Genomic DNA, 19,730 nt, shown 5'->3' with positions numbered 1-19,730 from the left:
ATAGATTCAGTAGCCTAAAACCACCGTGTCCAAAAATCGGACACGCGGCGCGTTTGTGAATGGACGCTCTGTAAACAGCGGAATATTAATATTTTGGAAAATGCAGTTAATTGACTTGCCAAAAAACAACGTATTCGTTGAAGAGATCAAATGTAGACACCTGTAAAAGAGGCTATTGCACAGACGGAATGAACAGCTATGGAGACAACTGACATCTTACCTTCGCTCCAAAGTATGCGCTTATGTGGATGTCCACATTTCTACTGATATCCTCGCAAACCTAAATTCCACCGGGCGCGAACCTCATCGATATTCAGAACGGCAGCCAGAAATGAGACCTCAAATAGCGGAATAACTCCAAATGAATAAACTATCTTTTAATTGATATGAATCAATGATTCCGTTGGACAAAATACGACAAATACGAGTAAGCGTAAACAAAGTGTGGATATCTCCTCTCTCACTGTAGCGCGATTCCAAACAGTTGCGATAACGGAGCTCAAATAGTGAAGCGACAGAAGTTGCTGGGCTGCGTAGAGACTACTGCCGCCCCCGTCCCCTTGGCCAACACACACACGAGAGGCGGCCACCACAGGAGACAGGAAAAAACCCAGGGTGCGTGATTGATTTGATCTAATATCAAATCTATGATGTTTGATGGTGATATCCTATTTAGATTGTAGTATCATCCTCATTAACATCATTATTGTTCCTCATCTTCATCATCATCATTACCATCCTCGCCTTCCTCTCCAACACTGTAGCCTAACTCTATAAATAAATATAAATATAATATATATAATAAATATGCCCACTGTTATTTTTTGCACTTCCCACTCTTAGGTATTTCATGAATGTTAGAAACCTCACAGTACATTGACATAATGGACATAAATCTTCAAGACCTCAAGGATAAACTTCTGCCACCGTCAAACTGAACCGAACTGTTGGGGGCCGCATAAGCAGGAGGCTCTGTATACAGTTATGTGGCCCCTGTCACTGTGTGTCACTCGCCTAGCCGCAATACAGCCCTCTTATCCACCGAGGAGTGTACAACAGCTATCACTCGCCATGTCCTTCGGAGGGGGAGATCAAAGGCTCGGTAGTGTGTGTCAGACAGGCACGACTTGGCCTTGATTACGAGGTGTGGAATAAAAGATGGCAGGGAATAAGGGGGGGCGTTCTATTTTGATTAACAATAACAAGGACATCAGCCTACTCAGCACTACTGTATATCAGGCTCATACTAGGCTACTCTAGTGCGTCTCCTTTAGATAACAGCCGGTATAAGTAGACTCACTGGACTGTGGGGTTGATTTGACCCGTCTGGAAAGCTTTTGGTCGACTGCCAATTATAGGCTACAGATCGCAGCAGCACGAGTGAGCTGACCAAGACCAGACCGGGGGAGCACAGACGTTTTAAAAGTCTCTACACTGCTTACCTGTTAGTTTTAGAATTGATTTGAAGATTATTTTTATTTGTTTACACCCACTACATGTCAGATATGTTTTTACGGTATGGACTGCACCCTGCAGATCCCTCAGATCATCCGTGGCAATGACCTTTTAATTATTCTGAAGCATTGGACCAAGAGACATGGAGAGGCAGATTTTAGTTTGTATGCTGCTAGCCTCTGGAACAACCTGCCAGAGAACCTGAGGGGCAGACACTGTGGACATCTTAAAACGCACCTTTTCAGCCTTGCTTTTACTTAGGGTGCTTTTTGACTTTTAGTCTTTCTGTTCTTTTATCTTATCAGTTTGTAATATTACATTTGAGCTTTTATTTGCTATGAATTAGTCTCTTCAGACCTCTATTGTTCTGTGTTTACTGTTGTATGCAATGTACTCTATAAATAAAGTTTGATTTGATTTGATTTTGATACGATTTGATTTGAGTTCGGAATTAGCCTACCCGGTTTCAAATAGTTTCACACATTCAGCATCATTTCAGTGTTGTTCTCTGTATTTGTTAGAACCTAAAACAAAATTGCAGAATACAGAGTTCTATTCCACAAATGTAGGACCTAAGGACACGTTTCAGGTTATACGTTATTTCACCATTATACAAGTATAAGACAGTAAAATACAGAGTGTGAATAACACTGGCACCTGTGTAGTTCTAAGAGATGATCAGAATATCCGTCTTGTCCGCTGTGAGGACAGGTATCATTTTCACCAGTTCTCGTTTACACCTATCCAATCCTGTCAGGTCTATAGATGCGCATGGGCCTACGTGTTGACTCTCTCTCACTGACTCTGTATTATGGAGACGTGGCGCCCCCTGCTGGTCAATAAACGAAATAAAGCTGTCAAATGATGTATCTTTATGGAGGGGTTAAGCTTTATGGAGGGGTTCCTAAAGAGAAAGCATTTGGGCACCTGCCCAATAGTAATTAAAGTGTTTCTGATAATCTAATGTTTTGGGCTTTTTTTTTTTTATGGATTTAGTGGTTTTTACACTGTGGTTAGGCAGGAATATGTCAATCCCATCTGGCAACCCTGTTTACAGGCTGCTTTGGCGGGCTTTGCGCTGCGATATGACAGCGCGAGCCGATATGACAATATCACCGCGGGGATTAAACTTAAGACACACAACATAAAGGACTTCAGTTCAATTATATATTCATATAGTTGTATATGTTTATATGTTACTGTTTTAAACTGTTATACTACACGACGGTGTTAACGATGTACAGTTACAGGTAAGACTGACCATTAAAGTCTGTCAGAAAACCTTTTTCCCAAACTGTTCTAGCCAAGTGTTGAGAAGCTAACTAGGCTAGCTAGCACAGCCTGGCTGGTTTATATGGTGATGATGTTTTTTTGATTGATTGAAAACTGTATTAGAAGATTTGCAGAAGTAGGTACATGAAAGTACATATTACATACAAGGTCAACTAACAGGATAAAAACCCAAGAAAGCCACTGGCTTATTTCAATTGGGGTCCCTGATACTATCAAAAATATATAATATACTATACTACTTACTATACTACTTACTATATTACTATAGCTACAGTGAGTTAGCTCTGTTAGCGACGAAAACAGGCTAAAAAAAGTAATTTCCCCCTATGACACTGTTATGTACGACAGTGTCACTTACGTGAAACATGAATTTTGGGCGCGCGTTGACACTTGTTGTGCATAGTGACTGGCTGCTTAGTAGTGCAACGTACAAAATGCCGAGGGAACGAGACCGAGGAAGAACATTTTAATCGGGTGCTGAAAAAAGAAATACAAATAAAAGAAAGGAAGGCTTCAGGGCCTCGCTTATGAGGTTCGTTCGAACAATTTCTAAAAACAAGTGAGGCTCCCGTTAGCACCGAAGAAGCTAACGTTACTGCTAGCACTAGCCATGCTAGTAGTAGCGCGGCACAGCAAAGAGGCAAAGATGATGTCCCGGAGGTGGAGGAGGACAACAGCTACACCGGCAGGCAGCAGTGGGGCTGCCCAGCCCCAGGTGATGATGGTCAGGAGTGGTGAAGTAGAGGATACGGAGGCGGAAGATGGAGCTACTCAGAGCAGCAGCAGCAGGGCTGAGAGTGATGGAACGCCAGACGAGCCTACGGTGTCAGATATGTCATGTATGATGATCCTGGTAAATTGGCCGGTGGACTCTACAGTTACAGAAGTGATCATTAGAAGAGGTCCCCCAAAGATGAAACCTGGATTTAGTTATCCTAAAAATAATGAGAACAGAAACTTTAGTGAAACTTTATTTCTCAGAAAACTACCAAATGGGGGAAAAAAACTCTCAAAAACGGGACATGTCTTTTTTTGCTTTTGCTGTAAGCTTTTCAACATAAAGGATAGGCCTACATGGTGGTGAGTAACATCTCTATTCATGTCAATAATGGCTTGTGCGTATTTATTAATGTTGGGTATGATGACTGCTTTATCCTAAATCCTAATCCTTTACGAGTATAAAAGGTTTGAAATGAAACAAACATGGTTGTAAACTATCTAAATAAGTAGATATTCTATTGTCTATGGTCTAACCTTCTATTGGTTAGAGCTAACATATTGCTTAACCCTAAACAGACCCCTCTGGCTCCCCTTAAACAGGGAAACTACCCTTGTGACAACTGTGCCCAGTGCCACAAAACTTGTAAAACCAATGATTTTAGACATCCTAGAACGGCCAAAACAATTCCAGTAAGGGGACTTGCCTTATCACATTAACACAAAACATTGTAGGCTATTTGTTAAAATGCCCATGTGATAAAATCTATATTGGTAAAAGCACCCATCCCCTCAAACAAAGAATCAGTGAACACAAAAGTTCCATAAGACGAAAATATGTGAACTACTAATGAGTGTTGTGCTATGAATACATTACTTTAGTTTAGACACTATGGGCCGGTTTCACAGACAAGGCTTAAACCTAGTCCTGGACTAAATCACACTTTCAATGTAAAATCTCCATTGAAGATGCTTTTTAGTCTAGGATTAGTCCTAAGCCTTGTCTGTGAAACCGGCCCGACATGTTATGCTATATGATGCCTACTGCCTGATGTCTGCATGTTTGTAGTATTTCTCTATTGTTTTTTGTTCTGCTATATTGTATATATATTGTAAATATTTGATGTACTTTGGTGTTTCCTGTCTCATGAACACGTGTATGTTGTCTATGTTGTACATGTGTTTTTTGTAGTCAAATCTAGGACTACAATGTGAAATATTGGACACAGGTGTTGTGCATTGGCTAATCAAGGGATGTTGTTTGAACCCTTTATAGCCTACCACGGCATTCACGTGTCTGCTTTATGAAGGTCTATGACCGAAAGCCTGCGAAATAACACAGCTACTCATCAGCCACGACTTAGTTCATCATGAAAACATATGATTATATTATTGTGCTATATATATAATATTATATTCTTGTGGTATTTCAAGCGTTCCCTTTAAATCAGGACGCGCTGAGGGTCTTGTGATAAAGTGACATCACCCGGCGAGTTTTGGCCAGTCATCTCTCCCCACAGCTGTGGAATTCACTGGCGTTTTCTGGCATCAAACTAAATGGGATTTAGGTTTAATGTAGACATTATTTCTGTGTTTCATCGCGGGTTTTGTAGGCTACATGTTTGAGAACGCGTTTCGCTTTCACGGTTGCAATAACGATTCAGCCCAGCCTAGGCCAGAAATGAAGCCAGTTGCTGATTATTAATAACTTATTGGATTGTTTCCATTGGATGTTTATTGATCGAGCAGTGTGCGTAGCCTACATTTAAAAGTCCGTTTGGCTGTGTAAAAAAAAAAAGCCCAGGCGAGAGGGCTCAAACTAAACTTGAATCCGACCAGTGCAGCCAGGTGACGCCGCTCACCGTTCTCAGCATCAGCACCGATGGCTTTCGTTACCTCCACCCCGGCGACCTCGACCAGCCGCTCCACCCGCTCCGCCCGACACGGCGACAGCAGCGGGGTTGTGTCATCAGCCGTCCCGACCCCGTCCAGCACCAGCCCCACCCGCCTGTCCCGGGTCCAGGAGAAGGAACAGCTCGGACATCTCAACGACCGTCTCGCTGCCTACATAGAGCGCGTCCGTCAGCTGGAGAATGACAAGTCTACCATGCTGCTCCTGTTGGAGGAGAAAGAGGAGTCCAAGTCCCGGGAGATGAGCAATGTCCGACGGCTGTACGAAGCGGAGTTGGCGGATGCGAGGAAGACATTGGACGGGATGGCGAACGAGAGGGCCAGGTTGCAGATAGAGTTCTCTCATGTCTCCGAAGACCTCAAGGCGCTACAGGCCAGGTAGATGCCCGCCGCAGTGCAGGAGGTGCATGGTGAATTAGTGGGCCTGTCGTTTCCTCTGGAGATAGTGGGACGTCATTACTAACAAACATTGGAAGGCCCAAGTTGATCATAATGAGCCCCTTGCCCAGATCAGAAAAGCTATTGAGGCCACACACCTTCATAAGCTTATCACCATACTGTAGACGTTTATTAAGCTAAAATACAAAGTATATTGCCATAGGCCTACCAATATAGTATTGACACTTTATTCCTCTTGTTGCTGCACTGTCAAGGAACTGAATAATTGTACTCTCTTATACGATATATAACAGGATGTCATACTATATTTGAAACTTGTATGAACTAGGCACAAGGGAGTGTATGATGTAACACACTTCCGCAAACTCTCCTTCCATCCATTATAATATCCTGTCTTGTCCTATGCGGATCCGTAACTGGTCTGTATCCTGTCTTGTGTCACCAGGAACCATAAGAAGGAGACTGAGTTAAACGCAGCTGTGATCCAGCTGAGGAACCTGGAGGCATCCCTCAACTCTAAAAATGCCCAGTACGCCAACCTGCTGGCTGACAACAGGAGACTGGAAAAGGACACCAGCGACCTGCAGACCCAGCTGGTCAGGGTAAGGCCCAGTCCTGGTCTCCCATATGGTCTTAATGGATGTCTAGATGTTGTTGTTTTTTACATATTTAAAGATGCATTTGACCAGTCCAGTGGATTTGTTGTTTTCATTGTTCAATAGGAGACACATTTGTAAAGAATCAAACGTCTTTAGGTCGTAAACACAGACCGTGTGTTTCCAGAGCTATTATGCAGTTGCACTCAAAATGATGATGGTCTGAGACAGTAAGCTTCATGGATTGACCAGAAATACACATGAAAATGGATTTTGCATAAACTTCTCTTCTCTTCTCCTCTTAAGTTAAGGGATGCAAACCTATGGCTTGATACTATACAGTATGTTGTGTGTTTGAATGGGGTTCAATTAGTCGCATTAACTATGTGCTTGGTCCAAAACATGTGTGTATCAGGTAGAGGAGGCCCTTGCTGATGTTAAGACTCAGCTGAACTCTGAGTTGTTGAGGAGGGTGGACGTGGAGAACCAGTTGCTGACACTCCAAGAGCAGTTAGACTTCCAGACACACATGAACGAACAGGTAACAGACCCCCACGCCACATACACACACACACCAAGCCACTGCAGTAGCTACCTGTACAGGTAGGACAGCTCAGAGCACAACAACAAGCTACAGCTAGGGGGGGGGTAGACAGAAGGAAAACCAGTTGTGCTCATGGGCAAAACCTTCCAAAGGTGAGTAGGTGGTGGTAGTAGTAGGATGTGATGTCCTGTTTTGTGTACGTATGTAGGAGGTGAAGGAGATGAGGACCAGACATGAGAGCCATCTGGTGGAGGTGAACTCTGGGAGGCAGAAGGAGTTTGAGAGCAAGATGTCAGACGCCATGCAACAGCTGAGGCAAGAACACGAGGGACAGATCTACCAGTACAAAGAAGAACTGGAGAAGACCTTCAGCTCCAAGGTGTGAATACACATATCTTTATCTATGTCTCTCCACATGATGCTCAATGGGTCGTGTACAACACTTACACATTGTGTATGAAATTGAAGAAACAAAATGGCGGCGTGTGTGAGTGTGAGCAGCTTGCAGGGCTCGACATTAAGGCTTGTCCGCTTGTCGGGGACAAGTACATTTTATGTTTGGACAAGTGGACTTCCTCCTGCAGTTGTCCGATGGACAAGTCAAAACAAAAAAACAAATCAATATGTATTAATATCTGCAAACATTAATTCCTCCTTCCGGTCTGAATAGTAAAAAAAAATAGCAATCAAAGCGATGCCGCGCCTCATTCTCGCTATTTCAGTCTCTCCTAGTTCGTTATCGTCAGTTCGTAAATTCGCTCAGAGCGCACACTGCGTTCAACGTCATAAAGAGACCAAGTCATTTGATTGGACAAAAGGCATTCCATGAGTGCTGATCAGATTCCAGAGCGAGTTTACGAACGCAGCCATAGTGTTGTGGGTCTCCTGTCACTAGTGCCATTCACATGAACATGCGCATATTCGCTTCTTCTCAGTGCCGCTTATTTTCATGTAGTTCGATGCGATCGTATATTTAAGGTTTTAAGTTTTAAGACCAGCACATCGCAATGCGAACTTCAGAATGACACTAATTATAGATTTCTCAATTTGAATATAGGATACTATCCAAAGGCTAGCAAATAAGATTGCTTCCATTGGGGAGGGACTGTAGTTACAAACATTTTTTGTAAATATTCCTAGATATTCATCCCTTTTGTGGCCAATCTTAATCTAAAAGGGTTAGGGTAATCACTGATTACCCCTACGTTTTTAAATAATTACAAAATATTGTTTAATGAATACATTTGAAAATTAAGGGTACATCATTATCAAATCAATAGTAGTCAAATGTGTCATTTGCATACACATACACTCACTGGCCACTTCATTAGGCACACCTTGGGGTTGGACCCCCTCTTTTGCCTTCAGAACTGCCTTAATTCTTCGTGGCATAGATTCAACAAGGTGCTGGAAACATTCCTCAGAGATTTTGGTCCATATTGACACTATAATATCACGCAACAGCCCGTCTGGCACCAACAACCATGCCAGGTTCAAAGTAACTTAAATCACCTTTATTTCCCATTCTGATGCTGGTTTGAACTTCAGCAGATCGTCTTGACCATGTCTACATGCCTAAATGCATTGAGTTGCTGCCACATGATTGGCTGATTAGGTATTTGCGTTAACAAGCAGTTGAAAAGGTGTACCTAATGAAGTGGCCAGTGAGAGTATAATATATTATTATTCATATTATTGCTTTTTCAAAATCTTTGGATTTGGACAAGTAACTTGAGCTCTAGGACAAGTAAAAGATAAGTTCACTTGTCCGAAGGACAAGTACCTGAAAAAGCTTAATGTCAAGCCCTGAGCTTGTGTTTCAGACCCTTTCTCAGAGCGGTGTCCCTCAGCTGTATGGCAGGCAGGCAGTGTTTGATCAAACACTGAGACAGAGCAGTGCAGAGACAGTGAAGGAGCCAACAGGAGTGCGTGGTGGGGGAAGAGGTTTAAGAAGTACAAAATGAACAAGTGCAGATTAGGGAATGCACAAAGGTATCCAGTGTCCCATCAATGGTGTACGGTGATGCGGATGTATACGGCAGTATGGCAAATGTGACTTTTTATTCAAAAGTACAGTCAAGTGTGAAACTGAGTCGTTGTTTAGGCTCAACAATTTTGTCTCATCAACCTCCAGTCTCTTTTCTAGTAGATCTGATGGAACTGGATGGGTTTAGGCAGTATAAGGAATGCCCTGCTTAGCCTACAGTTAGCATACGGCTAGCAATGTAGCGTTATTGCCTATACCGATTAGTGTGTGTGTGTGTGTGTGTGTGAGACAGCTGGAGAACGCCAAGCAGACTGCACTGAAGAGCAGTGACTTCGCCTCGTCCACCAGACAGGAACTGGCTGAGACCAAGCTCCGTATCGAGAACCTCACCTCTCAGATCACCCACTTCCAGAAACAGGTACTCTACTGTACACCAGGTACTGTACACCAGGAACTCTACTGTACACAGCAGGCTGCTGGGGGGGGGGGGGGTACTGGACTTAATGGAGCAGATTCACAGAGGAATAATAATATAATAAGACCAACAACGTTTTTAATGTATTCAATCTGAATCGTGCTTGTGTGTGTGTGTTCTCTGTCTGGTAGAACGGTGCGTTGGAAGAACGTGTACTGGAGATGGACAGGTCAATGGACAGGGAGAGGGAGGCATGGCAGCACAGGCTGAGTCAGAAGGACCAGGAGATGGTGGCCATGCGGGCCCAGATGCTCAGCCAGCTGGAGGACTACGAGAACCTGCTGGACGTCAAGCTGGCCCTGGACATGGAGATCAATGCCTACAGGAAGATGCTGGAGGGAGAGGAGCAGAGGTACCCTGCCCAAACATACTCTGTGTGTGTGTATGCGTGCCTGCCTGCATGCCATTTGCCGAAGTCATTGGCTGGGCCTCCATAGGTGAAATTCCTCTGATCACTGATCTGGTAGGACGTGCCTGGTCGAGGCAATATGATGGCAGCCTAGCCAGTCCTTTTGACCTATCGGTGTTCTCTAAGGAAAGAGAACAGGAGAAGAATGTGTGTTTTATTGTGAATAATTGTTTCTCAGGCGTTATTGTTTTTGTTGGCACTGTCGTCAGGCTGAACCTCTCCCCGAGCCCCTCCCAGCACGGCGCCGTGGCGCGCACCCACGCGCAAGCCACCTGGAAAGTCCGGGGGAAGAAACGCAAGTATGCGGGCGGGCCCAGCGGAAGCTCCCCCGCGTACAAGGTTTCCCAGCATGCAACAGCACAAGGCCACGTGACTGTGGCGGAGATCGATCTGGAGGGGAACTACATCAAACTGAAGAACAACTCTGAGACGGTAGCTATGGCCAATCAGAACCACTCTGTGTAAACAGTTTGATTCTTGTTTTCACGTCATGTGTTTTGTTGCTATGTATGGATCTGCAGTTTAATGCCGTTTTATCCAGATGAAGAAACTTGAAATGCATCTCCCGTCTTATCAATGTATGGGATGCAGTGCCCTGGGTCTGTAGTGCCACCATACAACTGAATCCTGGCCCAGTACTTCCAAATGTTTTAATCCAGATCAGGATGATCCAGATTCTTTTTTCCAGGATCAGACCTATGTCAGATTGTGACGTTAAGGCTCTATCTCAATTTTTGGTCAAAATTGAGTTTTTTACATAATCTGATCCATTAGGTGTTTATTAATGCCTGTGTGGTGTTATTTTTAAAATGTTGAAATGTCTTAGTTACCGTAGTAATTAATCAAATACAAAGGTTCCATCGAATAAAACATAATGTAATGTAAAAACGTTGACGCTCATTATCTCTGAACTACCCTAAACAGAGATAGAACCTTATAATTCTAAGCTCACGAGATGTTGAATAGCATAGGGGAAATTCGACCACTTGATCTGATCCTGGATAGCAAAGAATAGGGTCAATAATTGGGTCATTCTGATCCAGATGAAATGATTTGAAAGACTGGGATGCCATGATGATTGAGCTGGGGGGTATTCCATCAACGTCACAAAAGGAAAATCCAAGCTTATGTTAAGTTTCTCGAGACTTATCAACAGGGTTCCCACGAAATCCTTGAAAGTTAGTGAATTTGAGAAGGAAAAAAACAAGGTCTTGAAAGTGTTTGAAAATAGACATGGGTCATTGAAAGTGCTTGAATTCCCCACTCTCTCTAAAAGAAAAATTATATATATATTCAAAAATGTTGAGATTTCTTATGTAAAGTGCTTTTATAAATAAAATGTATTATTATTATTACTTAGCTCGTCAACTAGTAAATTAGTCTCTGTATTGCTTAACTTTACACATATTTCACAATATATTGTTTTGCCGTGCTGTGGTAGAGAAGGCCATCTAGTGTTCACACATTTAAGCCTCTCTTTTTAATTGTTGTCTGTGAGCGGATACTTCCTGTTATATAAATTCTCTGTCTCAAACTAAGCTGTGTTTGGTCCTTGAATTTGAGGGAATTGAGTCTTGAAAGTCCTTGAAAGGTGCTTAAATGTGATGTTTCAGAAGGTGTGGGAACCCTGTATCAAAATAAGCCTGGATGTTCCTTTAGCGACGCCGCAGTTGATGGAATACCCCCCTGGAGTGTGAGACTGTCCTGAAGATCAGAAGCTGGTGTGAATGTCTGTGTTGTGTCTCCTGGACAGTAAATAAGATTTGTTTTTCCTCCACCATTTCCAGGAGCAGCCACTAGGGGGCTGGGTGGTGAGGAGGACTAACCCGGACTCTCCTGACATCTCCTTCCAGATCCCCGCCTCCTACAGCCTGGCAAGGGGGCAGAGCCTAACGGTCAGTTTAGGACATGTGACACACTGGCAAACAGACGTCTGAAAGTGCTTATTTTCTGCTGCTTGCCCTCATCTGCAAAACAAAGTAGAAACTAAAATTCTGTCGGTCTCTCTCTCTCTCTCTCTCTCTTGCTCTCTCTCCCAGATCTGGGCATCGGAGGCAGGTGTCGAGCCCAAGCCTCCTAGTGATCTGGTCCTGAGGTCTCATAGGACCTGGGGTCCGGTCAATAACATCAAAGTGAGCCTGCTCAACCTCGACGGCGAGGTAAGACCGACCGCTGACCACATCCGTACATGAGCCAATAGGAGGGGGAAGAACGTCTCCCACAGTGGACCGATGGGGAAGGATAACTTTGACCTGCTCCTCCTTACTTGCGCAGGCCACTGTGTGTTAATGTAGTGACGTGTGGGGCACTGCTGCAGTATGTCATGTTGATTGGCTGTTCCCTGGTGATGTCATCTTTAGGAGACGGCAGAGCGCAAGGTGCTGTGTGTGCAGGGCAGAGTGGAGCAAGACTCTGATGTGGAGTTTGATGAAGAGTTTGTGGCTGGCAGCGATGTTCACCACCTCAGGAGACAGGTAAACACACACTAACCTGACCATTCTCTCTCTCCCTCACTCCAGGGTTCCCACGGGTCCTTGAAATCCTTGAAAGTTTGTGAATTTGAGAGAAAAAAAAATCTTTCAAAAAGTTTTTGGAAATATACATGGGTCATTGAAAGTGCTTGAATTCCCCCCTCTCTCTCTAAAAATGTTTTGCGTAATTATAGTAGATAAGTCTCTGTATTGCTTAACTTAACACAGTAACTTTACACATATTTCACAATATATTGTTTTTCTGTGCTGTGGTAGAGAAGGCAAGAGACCATCTAGCGTTCAAGCCTCTCTTTTTAATTGTTGTCTGTGAGCGGATAGTTCCTACTATATAAATTCTCATCTAGATCTGTCTCCAACAATGCCGTGTTGGGTCCTTGAATTTGAGGGAATTGAGTCTTGAAAGTCCTTGAAAAGTGCCTGAATTTGATGTTTTAGAAGGTGTGGGAACCCGGTCACTCACACACATCAACCTGGGGGGGTATTCCGTCAATGTCGCTAAAGGAAAATCCAGGCGAAACGTATCTAAATAAGCCTGGATTTTCCTTTAGCGACATTGATGGAATACCCCCCCCCCCTGACCATTCACACACACACACACACACACACACACACACAGTTCATGTTTATCACCAGACACACATTCCCACACCCAAATGAGCAGACAGATGGACACTGATCTAAGGGTTTGATCACTGCTGTCATATTTATTTTATTTCCCTTATCCCCTGGTGTGAAAGCCAAAGAGGAAAAAAAAGAAATGTTGCTTGGTATCGTGAGCGCCGTGTCTCAGTGCAGACAGACAGACAGACAGCTGTAGGTGAGGAGAGGGTTGCAGTATAACTGCTGACCCTGCTTTCCTGTCTATGTAGTTGCATATAATACAGTACTGCATATGTACTGCTTAGCAACTTCCAAAGTCCTCTGTCGCCTGTTAAAGCCTTTGTATGTTTCCCCTTATGATTAACTTTTTAAAATATTTATCCAATTGGCTGTCACCCCTCCCAATTGGCTGTCACCCCTCCCAATTGGCTGTCACCCCTCCTGTATAATGCCATGTCTTGCTTTGCCTGCTGTGTATTCCTCGTGCTAAATCTTTGCATGGCAAGGACTGGCTGCCTCATATACTGTACTGTACACACACACCTAAGAGTGTGTCTGTGTGTGTGGTCAGGTTAGTGTGTGTGTGTGTGTGTGTGTGTGTACAGTTGTCTGACGTTGTGAGACTTAGGGCTGTTCTGTGTTTTCCCAGGCTCAGGAGGGGGATGCGGAGCCGAAGTGTGTGGTTATGTAACCCCACCTAGTCCCTCATGACCTGGAATACAGTGTCTGATCTTTTACATTTATTAGAGATTATTTTATTAAAGATTAATAAAGATTTTTTCCTAAACTAACGTCAGTGTGTTGTTGTTCGTTTGTGTAGTTTAGTATTGTTCACTTCTTGAAGGGAATAAATTAGTAAAAATCTGACCCTTGAGTGAGCTCTGTAAGCATACTGTTGCAACAGCACAGGATCGTCACAGCAACACGTCATTTGCTTCATTACATATGACATATCAAACAGGACCATGTTAATGAGTACTTCTGTAGGTAAGTCCAGTAGGTAACATCTCTAGTTGACAACTCACTTATAACCACAACAGCCGAGGTTGCCATCCCCTCTCAAGCCTCTCCTTCAAAGCTTTCACAGAAGATATCCAATCTCCACTGACATTCATTTCATTACAAAACAATGTCTTGTAATGAAGAATAGTAACATTTTCTGCATTATTTTTCTCCAAAGGGCTGGTGTCTACACTACAAAAAAATGTTTGCTCTTTAGTTCCTTGTGGTAAAAGGTTGTCCTCTGTGTACTCCACTTTCTCTGGGTTCAAGTCTTGCAGAACATGTGTAGAGAAGTAGGATCTGGTCCTAAGAGAAACATACCACTGTCTCCTTGCTTGTGTCCATGTCTCCTTGCTAAGAAAGCTTGGGGACATAGGGCCTTGTCCCATTGGTGTTGCACCAAAATATCACCTTGCTGAGGGCAGCGCCTGGTACCATTCCAGCTACACCATGGTCTCCTTGCTGGTGTCTTTGTGGAGGAAGCTGAGGGACAGTGTCTGGTGGCTGTGTGTGGCCTGCTGTGGCCGAGGGATCTGTAGCCTCACTCTCTGGTCTGTCTCTTTCCACGTCCTGAACAGGTGGAGGTGATAACGCAGCGACACCTGTAGTTAGAGAGAGAGAGGGGAGGACTATTAGTTTCTGTGACCCAGAAGTCAAATCCAGTTCCACATTCATGCTGTTTCTGATGTAACCTCTCATTACACATCAACCAGAGGCAACAAAACCAGTAGATGCAGGATTTGTGTTAAGTCTTGCGAAACCTGTCTTAAAATCGAAATAAGCCTGGATTTTCTATTAGTAACGATGGAATACCCCACAGGTGTTTGAAGAGTTTGACTGAATTTCTAGTGTACTACTTACCCCGGTCCAGAAGATATATATGGTGAAGAGTGCCAGGGTGAGGACTATGAGTCCAACAGCCTCCATGCTGTTACTATAGTAGAGATCCATGGCACCCTGCACACACAGCCATCCTGATAGGCTGGCCAGTGGCGTGATAAACAGGAAGCAGATTACATCACCACACAGCGTCCTCCGCTGGTGCTTCATGGACGGAGAGCCCAGCCACTGGAGAGGGAGGGAGGGAGGGAGATGAACCCCATTTCTGTCATTATTGATGTCATAAATTGTATCAGTCTGTTTGTGCACTAGCTCTTATTTATATATCATTTTTTCAAGGATCTATATTGATGTTTCTCAGAATTCTCCAACTCCTAGCATCACCTGAACTTTTATTACACATCTTAAGTGTATTCCTTTCTCTAGCACTGTGACTGCCGATGGCACTTGCTCTTCAGTGTTTTACTTACGATGACTGATGTATAGTTCATTCACTTACTGAGACAAATGTACTTATTGTAAGTGGAAATGTAAACTTATTAAAAGTGTCTGCTAAATGACTTAAATGGAAATCTAAAACCATAAACTAGCCCATCACTGTGACACACTGACTGGTATGAGTTTGTGTTTTTTCTCGTAGCTTGGCTTCCCTGTCACACATCGTTTCATGACCAGCAGATTAGTGGCCCAACACACACGATAGGAGGAGTCCATTAATACAGCGCAACATAATGCCCTGTCCTGTCCCCCGGGAGGAAACGCCATCTAATCTCATTCTCAGGCTAAGTGGATTTACAGGGTAAAAGCAGTACAGTTACGAGGACAGCAGGCTCTTCAATGTGAAGCCAAGGCTTGGGGGTCACCGTTAGGATTCTCCTTCCCATGACGATTCACTCGTTAGGAAAAAAATGAAGCGTGTCAGCGAAGACGCAAACACTGAAATAAGCTACCCAGAAATGGACACTTCATTGAGTGTTTTTTTCATTGTGTCTTAAATGGGTTTGAAAATAAAGGGCTTTTTCAGGGTGAGTGTGTGTGTCTACAGTGTGGCCATTTCCAAATGCTTATTTTCCTTTCCCTTGAGATGAGAACACAAAAGAGAAGACAAGCACTATTCTACTAAGGCTTTGTCCTGCTGTCCAGCTGTGTGTGTGTGTGTGTGTGTGTGTGTGTGTGTGTGTGTTACCTCAGTGAGTGGTTTTGGCAGGCGTTCTAGTGTGTAGTGGTGGTGGCAGAGTTCACAGCGGCTGCTGTTGGAGGTTGTGAGCCAGTGTTCCAGGCAGCTTCGGTGCACCATAGCCAGGGTGCCAGCACACTTGCAGGGGGAGAGCAGCTCCTCCACCCCTCCGCCAGCCTCATGGCAGATCCGACAGAAAGGCTCCTCGCTGCTCAGGCTGCAACACCCCCATGGCAACAACATAGATCTCATAATATGAGTTATAATATGATCATATTATCATTATTACAAAACTACAGTTGCTGTACAGTCAAATGACAGTTGAAACTAGGTGCTTGTATGTGACAAAGTATTTGTTAAAATCTTCTGCTGTGTGTGTGTGCATTCATGACTGTGTGTGTGTGTGTGTGTGTGTGCGTGCGTGTGCGTCATGGCGACTCAAGCATAACCCACCTGTTGGTGCTGGTGCTGTGAACTAGTAAGGGGGCTTGGCTGTAGAAGTCCATCTCTTCCTGGTTGCTGGGGTCAGACTCCTCCCCTCTCTCTTCGTCAGGCAAGGCCTTGTCCTCCCGTACAGGGCTGCCCGGCGGCTGCTCTGACGCCACGGCTGCTACATAGGGTGCCATCCACACAGTACAGTGTGTGACTCTGCTACTCACGGGCCCATCCAACCCTGTCAGGAACATCCAACCTGGAACCACACACAGGGAGAGAAGGCCTCAGACCAAAGCAATCGCACATCGCACTGACTGACCACAGCATTTCAGTTGTGTGCTTGGTCCAGAAACAACCACCAACAACCCCCTCCCACCCCCCCTGCCTCCGGTTATGCCATGCCAATGTACTGCTTTCATCTCATCCAGAATGAGCCTAGGGACCGGGAGCCATCGCCATGGTAATCCCCCAGCCCGGATGTGTTCTGTGTTCTGATTGGATAAGTCAACACAGCCTCTGAACCAATCACCTCCCCTCCCTCTGTTTCTCAGATGCCCAAGTTCAAGTCTAGTTTGCTTCCTTCTGGTCGGGGGGGGGGGATCTAAACATCGGAGGTAAACATCTTCCTCTTTGACAAAGCCATCAACTATTGGATGAAGGGTGGCGTCTGCTTATTTCTATACCGCTCCAAGCATTGTGATGATAATTTCTTTTTGACACATTATATTCTGATATTACAGTACTTTGTTGTTGAGGTTGTATGTTGCCTAATTGACATTATCGAACCTTTCTGAGTTGACAATTGAGGGGATTTTTGATTTCAGAGTCTTTGTATAATTGTTGTGTATTTTAAGTTCTGTGAATTCAGTCAAATTTACCACCGATTTTCTGGACAGGTGTATTGATAATCATATACCAGTACTACACATCTTGGAATTGTATTATAAGTTTGCAGAAACTGATGTTGATCCAAAAATAATACACAAAATAATAAATTTCTATTCAGGTTCACGGGTGACCTATTTCAATAACTACTGTTGAATATTAGAATTTAAATAGAATGTAAAGGTAGATATAAATAGATACAGATAAACAGTCATACTGCTTCAGTGGGGAACCTAATCTTAATTCCTCCAACAACACAAACTCTATTCCCATGAATTGTCAATGCTACATTTCTACTATTTATGAACCTCCTCAAAGGAGGTTCAAAAGGTTGTCTTGACAGACATAAGGTAACCACTGAAATGACTCAGTCAATTAGTCAAATATCATACAGCTATGACAGTAGTTTGGCCACAGGTTTGCATATTTGGCATCATACTACACACACACACACTACCAAAAACACTGAAACAAACACCTATCCACACCCCATCCAAACAGCCCCACTAGCCTGCCTATCGGAGGCACACACAGATTCAACAGATGGCCACCAACTCAGAGAGAACAGCACATCCAAAACAGCCTACATCCAGAAGAGAGTTTACAAAAGTAAATGGATAGTCTTACCATCGAGGTAGCCTCCTGCTTCATCTCCCCAACACTCACTGAAAAGTGGGAGCCCACAAGGTTTGTGGGTGTGTGTGTGTGTGTGCATGTGTGTGTGTGTGTGTGTGTGTGTGTGTGTGTGTGTGTGTGTGTGTGTGTGTGTGTGCGGAGCTCCGCTACCGAATGTTACTCCTCTCAGAACTCCCTCGGCAGCCTGGCAGATTAGCGGCTGTGCTGAAGGTCGTCAGTGAGAACAGCGAGGGATTAGACAAGAGAACGTAGGCCCAGACTAGACAAATGGAAATCCTTTTCACATCACAGTTGAGTCGCACCGGGGCGGGAGGGAGCACCTCCAGCACCATAACACCCTAATCCTGTTAGAGGCGGCCAACGCCGGGCCCTTTCACTCACCCAGCAGAGCTATGGTAATTTCGGCCATGCTCTGGTAGAGCACTCCTGCTGCCTCAACAGCATCAAAGACCGGCGATGGGGAAGGTGGGACCAGGACTTGTTGTGTTGTGGAGGACGGAATAATATGTCTGGGTTTGTTACTGCTCGACGGTCTGGCTGAGGGGGAGGCCATCTCTTGTTGCTAAAACAGGTGCCAGTGATCTTGCTCGGCGTGCAACCTGATGTAGGATTTGTAAGAATACAGTGTGTGTGTGTGTGTGTGTGTGTGTGTGTGTGTGTGTCTGTGTGTGTGTGTGTGTGTGTGTGTGTGTGTGTGTGTGTGTGAAAGAGAGAGTGAGGGAGAGAAACAGAGAGAGAGTGAGAGAAAGTGAGGGAGAGAGACAGTGAGTGAGGGGGAGAGAGAGAATGAGGGAAAGAGAGAGAGAGAGAAAGAGTGAGGGAAAGAGAGAGAGAGAGAGAGAGAGAGAAAGAAAAGAGTGCAGGCAAATTTAACAGCCAGATGCTGGCAGTAAAGCGCCCAGTGAGAAGCGTTTCCCCATCGCAGATCAGATCAACTACGCCTTGAATCTCTGGAATTCAATTGGTCTAATAACACTCTGCCGTGATAGTCAATGCAGTCTGGAGCCCACTGAGGAGCTCTCCCACCGGGCCCTGCGGCTCAGACGGTATTGTCTCTGTCTGGACCACTCTGCACCTCACCTCAGCAGGGTCAGCAGGGACGGGAGATCAAATGAGAGGTGCTCAGAGAGACGTCATGCATCCCCATGGCCAAACAGATGGGTTTGAAATACGACCATAAAAGGAAATGAATCATTTGGTTGTTTTTGATGTTGTCGTCAAAGCAGCTGTTGTATCTAAAGCAGCTATAGACTGCTTCAGGTAGGACAGGGAGGGAGATGATCTCACACCTCTGAAGCTCTGCTATTAGAAACCCCTGTGTTATGAGAAAGAGTTGCTTTGAAATCTATCGTCAAGACAATAATTCACAGAAGAAATGGGAGAAAAAAGATGATTTCTGTGATTTTCTGTGGGTAAAAACAAGCGGGAAACGTGAGAAAGGTTCCTCACCAGACTGCTGTGGAGATTAGTGATCTGGTAGGACCAATAAAAGAGGCCTTTCCATTCATATTTATGGCGTGTTCCTTCTTTATGCATTCCCTTTAAGCTCAGATGAAAGTATGGCTGGCAAAAAAAAAAAAGGAAAATACTGCCAAGTGGAGTTGCGAGAGGGACTTTCTCTTTGACTGGCAAAGCCGAGCTCAGCGTCGGTCTCTCTCTCTCTCCCTCCTTTTCGTTACCTCACTCTCCCTTTCACTACCTCTCTCTCCCTCTCTCTCCTAATCCTGTCTGCTATTCATTCACAAGCTGGCCCTGACAAAGCCCAGAGGGGACGGACATCATTGGGCATTCCTTCATGAACAGACAGGGAGGGTGGATAATTCCTTTGACACTCCAGGGACAGTATAGCACACACTGGCCCAGACGCAACGGATTAC

General features: G+C 44.5%; 2 protein-coding genes across 2 annotated transcripts; one reads left to right on the top strand and one right to left on the bottom strand.

Moving 5' to 3' along the window:
• Window positions 1-5,347: 5,347 nt before the first annotated feature.
• Window positions 5,348-13,569, top strand: lmnl3 (lamin L3; the record flags this gene model as incomplete). The annotated part of the gene is made up of 11 exons (XM_080539703.1): window positions 5,348-5,754; window positions 6,221-6,377; window positions 6,787-6,912; window positions 7,124-7,294; window positions 9,195-9,320; window positions 9,509-9,729; window positions 9,996-10,218; window positions 11,574-11,681; window positions 11,826-11,945; window positions 12,147-12,260; window positions 13,528-13,569. The coding sequence occupies 11 exons, from the start codon at window positions 5,348-5,350 to the stop codon at window positions 13,567-13,569; spliced, it is 1,815 nt and encodes a 604-aa protein (XP_080395829.1).
• Window positions 13,570-14,323: 754 nt separating this feature from the next.
• Window positions 14,324-16,523, bottom strand: LOC308165117 (E3 ubiquitin-protein ligase MARCHF3; the record flags this gene model as incomplete). Its single annotated transcript, XM_080539225.1, has 4 exons — window positions 14,324-14,482; window positions 14,742-14,948; window positions 15,907-16,114; window positions 16,351-16,523. 4 exons carry the CDS (start codon window positions 16,521-16,523, stop codon window positions 14,324-14,326), a joined length of 747 nt encoding a protein of 248 aa, XP_080395351.1.
• Between the last annotated feature and the right edge of the window lie 3,207 nt (window positions 16,524-19,730).

Source organism: Nansenia antarctica, assembly GCF_963989245.1.
Source record: "Nansenia antarctica genome assembly, chromosome: 9".
NCBI classification, from domain to species: Eukaryota; Metazoa; Chordata; class Actinopteri; order Argentiniformes; family Microstomatidae; genus Nansenia; species Nansenia antarctica.
Note: the sequence above shows the minus strand (reverse complement) of the source record. Positions and strands in the feature narration are given on the sequence as shown.